General features: G+C 38.2%; 1 protein-coding gene across 3 annotated transcripts in view; it reads left to right on the top strand.

Annotated features, from left to right (window-relative positions):
• The first annotated feature begins 287 nt into the window (after nt 1-287).
• The window catches only part of bcas3 (BCAS3 microtubule associated cell migration factor), a 351,373-nt gene continuing 340,089 nt past the window's right edge, over nt 288-11,571 (top strand). For all 3 annotated transcript variants that reach the window (XM_074640019.1, XM_074640022.1, XM_074640020.1), the window contains exons 1-5: nt 288-420; nt 1,975-2,067; nt 2,333-2,387; nt 3,008-3,083; nt 4,872-4,978. In XM_074640019.1, the coding sequence (XP_074496120.1) occupies nt 1,997-2,067; nt 2,333-2,387; nt 3,008-3,083; nt 4,872-4,978 (309 nt within the window). In that variant the 5' untranslated portion in view covers nt 288-420; nt 1,975-1,996. The remainder of the gene's footprint in view (nt 421-1,974; nt 2,068-2,332; nt 2,388-3,007; nt 3,084-4,871; nt 4,979-11,571) is intronic.

Here is an 11,571-nt window from a genome sequence, read left to right as displayed (position 1 = left end):
AATCTATTGTCTGTTTTTGTTTGATCTGTTTCTCATTGTTTCTGTGTGTCATATTGTAATTTTTCCTCGTTTTTTTTTCATTGTTTGATGTTTCTTCTTGTGTGTGAAGCACTTTGTAACGGTGTGCTTTAAAAGGTGCTATATAAATAAAGCTTTACTTACTTACTTACTTACTTACTTATTTACCTTTTGGTCAAATGTATTGATTCTAATGTGTGACGCGTAAATAGCCCCGCCCCTACTATCACCTGATTGGTTTGACGAAATCGTAGCTGTGCTCTGATTGGCTCACATTACACAACACAGTTCCGCACATCCAGTCTGTTTGTGTTTTGGTATCAGTATTATTGTGAAGGAGCTCTGCTGCAGAACCATCACACAAGTCTACTAACGAGGACACAGTCACCCTTCATCACCTCGGTTCGTAACTACAGCCGCTTGAAAACAACGTCTTACTGAATCATGACAACTGCATCTCCTGCTTCAAAGCTTCAACTGTGTCGTTTTATCAGCTAAATGCTAATGCTAGCTGAGTTAGCTGCTTGAGGACCTTATCTATCAACATTAACTTCAGCTTCAGCCAGTAGCTGTGTTGTTGGGTGGAGTTGACAGTTGTCACAAGTGTTGCTAGTGGTGCCAGCTAATGATAGCTGAATAAATGTTCAGGATTACCGAGGGAGGCTAAAACAGCCTGGTTCTCTGTGGTTTGACCAGAGAAGCTCATCTTGTCCGGGAATGGAAACACCGTTATCTGCATGGAGCCTCTAGTCTCGCCTGTTATTGACCTAATTGCATAATGGTTTGATCAGAGCGATAGTAACATCAGAGTCCATATATAATATACATCTCCAGTGGACTTGTTAGCCCAGATATGTAGTAGTTATTTGAACTGAAGCAGATGACAATTGAAGGTAGCTTTGCCAAGTCGTTTTGGTGCATCAAGACCTGAATGATCATTGGATCAGCAGCATTGGTTGATTTTGGCAAGTCAAGTCTTATTGAACTTAAAGGTCCCATATCGTGCTCATTTTCAGGTTCACACTTGTATTTTGTGTTTCTACTAGAACATGTTTACATGCTTTAATGTTAAAAAAAACCTTTATTTTCCTCATACTGTCTGCTTGAATTTGCCTGTATTCACCCTCCTGTCTGAAACGCTCTGTTTTAGCGCATTTTGACAGAATTGCAACGGAATTGCGTTGCTAGGCAACAGCTTGGGTCCATGTGTACTTCCTGTCAGCTGATGACATTCACATATACTGCAACCAGGAATAAACTGGGACACATTTATAATGTTTACGTTTAAAACTGTGTAAAGGATCTAAATATTGTATATTTGTGACATCACGAATGGGCAGAATCCTGACAGCTTGTTTCAAATGCAGAGTTTTCTGAATGCGGGCTGTGTGTATTTCCCTGTGGATTGAGTGTTTCGATACTTTCACAGTATTTATATAGGACTTAAGCCTGCTTTATAATAAAAAAACATGAAAACACTTTTTTATAATATGGGACCTTTAAGATTCAAGATGTTTATTGTCCGCCGGTTGTACAGGTACAAACGTGTGAAATACTTTTTGCTGGGAAGCTCCATTAAAATAATAAGTTATATTACATTTTCATTACAATTACATTTACATTACAGTTACAATTAACAACATTACAAAAGGTAGGGCTATGTGAGTGTGTGACATAAATGGTTGAGGATTTGTATGTTTTCACTGCATTACATCTGTCTGACTGGAGGTATGATAATCAGTCACATTAACTACTGCATTATTCTGATGGCACATGGCTGCATATTCCTGACTTGTTGATATAATGAATCATCCACTTATCTGGGTCAAGTTCATGCTCAAAGAAGATCTGATTTCATGCCAATGTTTGCATGCTGCAGAGAAACAGAACAATATGGTCATCTGTGCAAGATAACACAAGGGCAAATTAATGATTTGTGTTATTTGTATGCCGCAGGATAAAACAACAAGGAGACAAAATGGCTTCGGACTCTCCACGCAGACCTAGTCGCTGTGCTGGAGGGGTTCTGGTGCGAGCACAAGCTGCTACGTAAGGACACACATGAGCAATCTGTTTTTATTGTTTCATTAGAAATCCCTACAATCATGATACTGTATGCATGTATGTATGTTTGTTTGCATCTATGCATGTACTAGAAATCTATATGTATCTTTACAATCATTTCAAATGTTTCCCCACATAAAATGTTATTTTGTTCCGTAATGTAAGTACCCTATGTGTAGAATATATATGTGTGTATGCAGTATATATGTGTATTATCATTAGAGATGACATGAACTTTTTGCTGTCACAGGGAGCAGTCTTACATGGAAAGTGTGGTGACCTTCCTGCAGGATGTGGTCCCCCAGGTAACATTCCTCTGTCATATGTTCTACTACTGTCTGATTTCAATTACAGTCCGTCTTTATTGTTGTTATGTTCATACAAGAAAAGTGACAAAATTAAGTATGCTCAACAAAGTCAGTATGCAGACTGAAAAACACTTGATTTTTGTAGTGTGCTGTTGATGAACACTGTTGTCCCACAATGCAATGCACAAAGGAAATGATGGAGCTACCCACATTTCCAGATAAAACTAAATTTTAGGTGGTGATGAGACGGCTCTAGAAAGATCTCAGAAAACAAACAAAAAATCAATATTTTGATAACCATTTTGTTGAGTTTAGAACACAAAACATGTGGAAACATGAAGGGAATTGAGTACTTTACCATATCTGAATAATCAGTACGAGCTCTGATTAGAAACCAGTATGGGAACTGCTGCATACCTGATCCTCCAGCCAAAAACAATGTACACTTGGGCTGTCTGTAAGTTGTCTACCAGCTATTCCTGAATGTTGATTCTCCTACAAACATACTTGTGGCTGTTAAACTAAATATGGTTAATATCATTTTGATTATACAGTTGTATTAGGTATGTTGGACAGTGATATTTTGTCCACTCTCTGTTCTGTCTTTCAAACTACAGGCATATACTGGGGCTCCGCCAACAGATGAGAAAGAGAAAATCATTTGGGTTCGATTTGAAAAAGCTGACATCAACGGTAAGTCTTTAACTGTCAGACAAGCTAAGTTTGGTTTGTTTGAGTATTGAAAAGAGAAAGTTCTAACTACATTGGGCTCTTCAGTTAAAAACAACGGGCCTCATTCTCCACCCGTTCTTAAGAAGAAATTTCTTCTTAAAACCCACTTATGCAGTTTTCACAAAGATTCTGACATTCAACAATGTTTTTCTTATTTTGGATTTGTTCTTATGTAAGAACTTAATCTATGCACACCCAAGAGCATATTTAAGTGCTCACATGTTTGTGCAAAATAATTGGTTATTGCGCTTTCTTCAATTCTACAGTTATATAACACAAGAGTCAAATTACAATAATGCTTTAGAATTATTTACATTATTTTACAAAGCATTATGGTCTTTTAAAATAAATGAACACAACACTAACACTGAACGAGTAATAACATCCCATGCATCTTTTTTGTGTTATTTTATATCCACTACTGACGATACTAATTATGACAGCTCGTTTGGCGTTCACTTCCTGCAGAAGTACCTCTACTTCAGAACTATTGAATTTTTTTTAAATTTTTTTTTACATCTGTATTAGTAGTAGTACTAATTTATTTCAGTCCTTATTGACAGTTTTCCAAAAATAATGCACATACAAATAAAGAAAATAACAATAAGGCATTAAATTAAAGGGAAAACAAAAAAATACTGACGAAAAGGTGAAGGCTGAAGCTTATTATACTTATCCAATAGGCCTTAATCCTTTCACTTTTAGGTTTACAAAAACAAAACAGAAACAAAGCATTACTAAATGTGAACGTGAAGCCAATAAGTCATGCTCTCAAAATGAAAGACTATTAAAGATAGGAAAAAAGCTCCATGACCTAGACTTTTCTTACGACCTTTCTAAAGAACACATTCAAGAACAAACTTAGGAAGAATATTGGTGAATGAGGCCCAATGACTGTCCCTGTCTAATACAGTATATAATGGTAGAGAAAATGGTATAATCTAGGCTTGTTCTTATCAGTCAAAGTCACACAGATGACTTCAACAGAGAAGACTCGACTCAACTCTCAGCAAATCACTTGAACATCGTTTGAATGTTAACATGCTTTTAGATATGTCTGCATTCATGCTACCTGGTTGGTTGTGACATTTCAAATTGCACGATGGCAAGCGTGGAACTACATGCTTAGCTATTTCTGCGTGAAGTTTAGGGCCAAAATTTGTGAAATTCAGCTTTAAGCTCTCTGCAGGCTGCCACATCCACTAACTCTTTGGAATATCTTCTCCCTACCAGTCTGGACATTTTTGAAAACTGTTGTTTCCAAGGTCAAGAATGAACTTTTCTGTTAAACTGACTTTTTTGTAGCATGCATTATTGTTTTGCTGCTGCTTGCTACTGATTTGATTTAAAATACATACAAGCTTTCAGGTTTAAGATGCATTCAGCTGTACTCTTGACACCTCCACTGTTGTAATATTTATGTATAAAGGGAATAATACAGTTAATGTTGTGTTACAGAATTGTATGTGGTAAATATGGAATCAGATTATGATCTGGAGCTGTGACACAATTGCAATGAGATGTGAATGACTTTAAAGAAGACTTTTGATAGATCCTTTGGATCTAACAAAGAGCAGAATAATACATTACGTGAAAGTGGTGTAATAGCAAATACAGCTTCTATAAAACGTGCCTTGGGATTAAACTCAATAAAAACATAGCAATGCACCTTTGTGGTTTGTTTGTCATAGTATTGGACGATTCGACACATCTTCTAATTAAAGTTTGTCTCACTTTCTGTTTGCACAGACACTGCCCGCAATCCAGAGTTCATGGAGATGCACAGCGGTACTACTGACCCTCCTCTTTGCCTTATGATTGGCTACACTGACGGGATGCAGATGTGGAGCGTATCTGTAAGTCACACACCTGAGCCTGTAACACTCCAACCTCATCAATTTGCTACCTGGAGCTTTGGTTCCATGTGTTTTCATTACAATGATAAATGCAGATGGATATGTAGTGCTGAAACACTCAGCTCAAAATCTTGTCAGATATTGAAATTCCCCTTCTGACAATATTATGGAATCAGATCAGTCACAACATTAATGCACAGAAGGATTCACAAATTTATTTTGTGATTTATATATAAATGTCTCCACAAACATATTTTTCAATGCACACAAAAAATAGTTATCGTTGTATATAAATGTAAAGAAAATCCACACACAAATTCACAAATATATTTCTGATGCACACTAATATTTCAAATATTTCCTGTTTTAAATACATGTAATAGAAATCCACAAATATGTAATAATAAGTATGATTATTATTATTGTTATTATTACATATTCCTAATTTTTTCCGTATTTAGTCTACCAATTGTCTTGGTGAAAGTGGCTTACGAAACAACAAAGGAAACTGAAGAACTGTAGCTGTTAGGCTTGTTTGGCGGCGGTGTTACGGTAAACCAGGATATTTAGAAGTCCTGACTGTATGATTTTCAATACAGTGATAAATACTGCTGTATTGATTTGATGTATTGTAGTGCACAGCATGTGCCACCAGAGGTCGGTCTCTATGTTGTAACAGGCAGCTGAGCTCAGAAAGATGGCGACTGAGTGTTTTGGGTTTAGTCTTCCCACTACAAAAGCAGTTTATAGCCACATGATTTAATTCAACTGCCATTCTGCCACCACCACCCGCATATCATCTCCGTTCAGCCTACTGATATGTCGGCATCGTTGGTACTCGCTGTGTGCGAGGGAGAAAGAGAGAGATTATTATTTTTTAATAAAATTCAAAAATGTTATGCCCTCAATGTGTTGTCAATTTTTGTACCGATATTTTTCACGGTATTGTATCGAAGTTAGAAATTCCAGTATCGTGACAACACTAGTGCAGCGTGTGTACAGTTTAGGCTGTTTGTAGGTGCATAAATGCCACAAGTCCCGTGTCTTGCTTGCCACCTGCTGCTGATTAAAGTTAAGGGGAGTTAGCCCCCGAAGTTATCCACAAGTTCGGCTCATGCGCCTGTACAAATGTTAAAGTGGCAGTAGGCAGTATATTTTTGGCATCATTGAGAAAAAATTCCATAATAACCTTCCAGCATATTGTAATTCAAGTGTTCTGAGAGATAACTAGACTCCTGCACCTCCTCATGGCTCTGTTTTTAGGCTTTAGAAAATCTAGCCTGTGACGGGAGACTTTGACCAATCACAGGTAATTTCATTGAGAGATGGTTCCTATTGGCTGTACTCCGGTGTACTTGTGACCGGAACTTGGCGTTCCTTCACCAGATTTCACAATGGCTGCCGTGTCACAAACTTTCTCATTTTACAGCTAAACTGTACACTGCAAGATGATTCTGAAAACATTTGAGGCGGAAATGGGCATTAACATAACACGATATTGATTCATATTTGATCAGCGCGGCCTAGTTTGACTGTTTGGTTGGAGTTCGGGAATGATTGACAGCTGGCTCTCATAGACGGCAGCTAGACAGCAAACCTCATATCAGATCTTACTGCTTGTTTTCCTCCGGTATGTGACTTGCAGATGCCGTTAGGAGCACCGGAGGACACGGAGGCACGTGATTTTTTCCAGGTTACCTGTTTCATGTACTACTGTCACAATATAGCGACCGTAAATATATAAATAACTTTTAACGTTATAAAAAATATCATATTTGCTCCAATCTCGCCTATTTCAGCTTTAACAATCAAATAATTTTAGACTAATGCTCCACAGAAATAAAAAGTATAAAAAATGAAATAATAAAACAAATAAAATACATAACAAATCATTTAAAAAGAAATGAAAGACAATAACAAATAAAATACAACAATAACAAATACAATTGAACAATAGCAAATTAAATATTGTAAATGTATTGTAGTTATCTTGATTCAGTACAGTGAAACATGCCAAAATACAATGGTGAAGCTAAACAAAGAAATATGTTGATATGGAGTTCCTAGAACTAATCTGATAATGTTTTTGTTTTTTTAAATCATATTTGTCATATTTGAAACTGATCAGTGTCTCACCTCCACTTGGTTTGGCCCTTTTCACTGTTTAAATTGAACACTGTATTGCAGTACAGCTATTGTCCACTAGGTGGCAGTGTTGACCACGTTATAGACCGTATTTGGTTCAAACAGTAGCACTTGCATTCTAGTCAGGGCTGTAACACACCGTAACAAGTCCCAAGGTCCTATTGAACTTCATTATTAGTTTCTGAATAAAGGATGTAGAGAAAACATAAGAGGAGGACACGGAATGAACACATGGGCAGTGATCGATATTAACATCTATCATTGACAACAAAAATCTGCTTTTTGAGTTCAGCAGAATGAAAATGGCAAAAGATAGATATGAGTAAAGTTCGGACACCAAATTCACCAGAATGCTCTTTTCATTTTATTTTTGGCTCTGCCTTCTTTAGTCTAGTTTAGTCATGTCGTTTCAGGGTTGAGTCTGTTTTTACCTGTCGCCAAGAATAAGTGTGAATCAATTCAGTACTAGCAGGTGGACCGAGTAGCTACACTTAATCTGAGTGCATCAATTTAATAAAAATATACACACATATTCACAAACTACATGTAAACTGTGTAACCGTATGTCTCTATACAACTTCAATACACATACAGGCATACATATTTACTGTACATACACATATGTATATTAATATCTAATGTGTGGATGATTCTAAACAACTATTTCCAATGAATGTAGGCAAAAGGAGCAAACATGTCTGTGCTGCACTACAATGAGAATATCAGGGTCATGAATCACTGTAGTATATGATAAATAATTACAGCTAATACAAATGATCTCTAGGTTGTGTATGCTATGCTATGCGGCCAGCTGGATGAAGCTGTCATGAAGCTGTGTGACGGCAGCAGGCAGAGCAGTTTGTGGCTGAGGTGGTTTGGGGGTCTGTAATAATTCTGTTGACCTTCTTCCTGCACCGCTGGGTGTAGAGATCCTCCATTGATGGCATCTCCGTCCTGGTGATGTGCTGAGCAGTTCTCACCAGCCTCTGTAGAGCCTTACAGTTGAGGGCGGTACAACTGCCTTACCAGGTTGTGACGCAGCCGGTCAGCGTTTTCTCAATGGTGCACCTGTAGAAGTTGCAGAGTATCCTGAAGTCCACGTTGAGCCTCCTCAGCCTGTGGAGGAAGATTGTCTCGCTGTCTTTGTGATGCTGTCTGTGTGGTGAGTTCAGGTCAGGTCCTCACTGATGTGAACACCAGAGGACCCTGAATCTGCTGACTCTCTCCACTAGTAGTCCCATTGATTGAGATGGAAGGCATGTCCTTCTCTCTTGTCGCTTCCCGTAGCATACAATCAGTTCCTTTGTTTTTGCTGACGTTGAGATGGAGGTTGTTGTCATGACACCAAGATGTCAGAGCGTTGACCTCCTCTCTGTAGGCCGTCTCATCGTCACTGGTGAACAGGCCGACGGCGGCCGTGTTGTCCCGCAAAAACTTGTGTTCCAGCACACTCCTGATGTAATGTGAAATATGGCCACAAGATGGAGACCGTTTGTTTAATATAATACTGGTTAATATGACCTCTTTCATTCACAGGTCAGACGTGTACCACATAGATTGAATCATTAAATAAGGGCATGCATACTGTAATACTGCATAACATGCACAAGCATCTTCGGTTACTATTTATTATTGCAAGCTGCATGTTGAAATACATTTTTTTCTATTCAAACATGTTCTCGTGACTGGGCCAAAACTCCGAGCAAGAATGGGCGACATATATCTTATTCAGAAAATTCACTTCTTTAAAGTCAGTCTTGGAAAATCATTAGAAGATTGTCTGCTCTGTGACTTAACAAATTACCCACAACGCTGCGAAGGCCTCGCTCACCGAGTATCGCCTTTCATGTACAGGCTGTCACTGAAACATGCAAACTTCACATACATCCTGTGAGATCTAAACACACCAAAGTCCTTAATCAGTCTCTTTATAAACATCCACAGGCCGCGGGTAAGAGGACACACTCTTACTTTACCCCGTGAGCACACACATTGGCCACTGTGATGTGGCAACTCCTGTGCTGCTAGCAGATTTTTCTGTTGCAGTTATTATTGTGGAGCAGAGGATTACAGCTGCTTTTAGCCACAATACACATACACCCAGTAAAAATATAAGCTTGCTGAGGCTCCTCTGTTTTTCCTCTGTTTTTCATTTGAACACCCGATTCTGATTCACACAGCGGAGGCCAGCGTGTTATCACATGCTGTCCTTTCCTCATTGTTTTTCTTTGGGTTTTGAAAGTTTATGAGATGTTTCTGGGTTGTGTTTTTTCGCAGGGTTTTAAGTAAGCATTGAAGGTGCCTTGGTCTCTGGCTCTTGAGTGGTTGTGAAGTGTTTGTGACAGTTGCTAAGCCAACACCCTCTGTAATGGCCTGGTAGACTACGAACATACACATGTTCACACACACTTTCACGCACTCGTGAGATGGTGGACTTGTGACTGGTTGTATGAATGCTGACAGAGCTGTTTAGGAGATGTAGATTACTGTCGCCTTCCACTGGAGAGGTGTCATCCACCACAGCCTGATAAGAGGCAGACTGTGGTAGACTAATTGTCTGTCTGCATACGTGTTGAGATGAAATTACCTGCATGGGAGAGAAGTGTCAGTGGATGTGCTGAAGACCTGGAGCTGTAATACAAAAAGTTCATAATCCTGTCCTAGACTTGTTGAGATGTTGAACACGTGACTTTAGATAGGACATTAAGTGCAAGTTTCATGCTAGAAATGCATTTGTAGGATTTTCTGTCCCCTCCCAAACAAAGTCCTTGACTGTTTTCTTCAGTAATTTTTCACAAAACCTATTTGAAAGTTTTAAAATCGACAGAATGTAGTTTGACGACGGGACAGGATCTGTGCTAAATTCAGGCTTCTATCAACTGACAAATTGGTATCTTTATCTCCCTCAAGGATTTCTAGAACATAAATACAAATTTGTGGTTTTAAGAAGCTGTTGTTCTTTGATTCTGAGGAGCTGACACAGATTCTGGTGTTTACGTTAAAGATTTTCACTGGTAAGTGTTTGCTATTAAACACCAATGTACTGTAGGTGCACAGGACATTTTTCAGTGTGAAATCATTTCATTTTCATTTTGCAACAATGGGGAAAAAAATGTGAAATTCATGACCAAATAACAATATTAGAAATCAGCCAAATTCTAGTTAAGGAGATTATAGCTATATGTCTTTTAATTAAAACAAGTTTTTGTAGATATGTTGCATTTTACTGCCTCCACACGGAGGATGTTTTCAGGCCAGCCGTCCATCTGACCCATTCTCGTGAACGTGATATCTCAGATTTCTTCAAATTTGGCACAAACATCCACTTGGACTCAAGGATGAACTGATTAGGATTTGGTGGTCAAAGGTTACTGTGACCTCACAAAACATGTTTTTTGGCCATACTCAAGAAATCATATGCTAAATATGACAATTTCACACACATCTAACAGGATAAAACAATAAATTAATGAACATTTTTATTTTAAATTCAGATGGACGTTGATGATTGATCACAGGGGCACCATTATGACATTTTGGGTGTCATGATCTTGTGATATTTTAACTGGTGGGTGCTGTGAGTTTGAGTGCAGTAATGGGAAGTAAGTGACAGCTAGTACCTCCTACAGTGTTGACAGCTTACTTTTGAATCTTTTCTAAATAATTGTTTCTATCCCATGCTGTTTAAACTGTGTGTGTGGATATATCATGGGGATGACAGTTTGACAAGAGAGATAGCATAATTGCAATTATTTGATGAAAATGTTAAAAGTAAATCATATCTGCCTCAAACTTCAAGAGTGGACATGGATGCAGCAACTACTGTGTTGAATTAAAATACAATTTAGATTTAATGATGAATAAAACTTACCAGTCCTGCATTTCATCTTTTGAATTCCATAGGGAAGCACATTTTAGTTATTAAAGTCCTTGACAGTTGAATAACAACAATTGACCAATCCCCCTTTTGGAGAGCACAGCTGAGTAATTCAAATACATATGGAACAGACTAATATGCAAAAATAGCCATAAGGCTTCAGAGTTGGATAACCAGTACATTACTTGACAAGATGTGTGATAGAGAAGATGCACTATACACGGCTGATCCTTACTTGGTTTCATCTGTAGTTTCACCAGGTCAACTGACTGAGTTCATTTGTAGAACATGAGATGCCTCAAATACAAAAATAAGTTTATTTTAGTTTGTTTTGCAGCTCAACATTAAGTAGTGCCGCATCACTCTAGGCCTGAACACTCTTATCCTTTTAGCGCTGCAAGTCACGGAAGCCCATGAACAAGCACCTGTTACTGTCCGATCCCTGAAGCACCTGCTCCCTTCAAAACCTCCAATATGTCCAGCACTGTGTTGGTGAGCGGACTCACTTGTGAATATGCCCCAGATATCTGTTCACAGCTTATGGTATTACATTTGAGAGATTAAAACAGAA

Source organism: Sebastes fasciatus, chromosome 7, assembly GCF_043250625.1.
Source record: "Sebastes fasciatus isolate fSebFas1 chromosome 7, fSebFas1.pri, whole genome shotgun sequence".
NCBI lineage: Eukaryota > Metazoa > Chordata > Actinopteri > Perciformes > Sebastidae > Sebastes > Sebastes fasciatus.
Note: the sequence above shows the minus strand (reverse complement) of the source record. Positions and strands in the feature narration are given on the sequence as shown.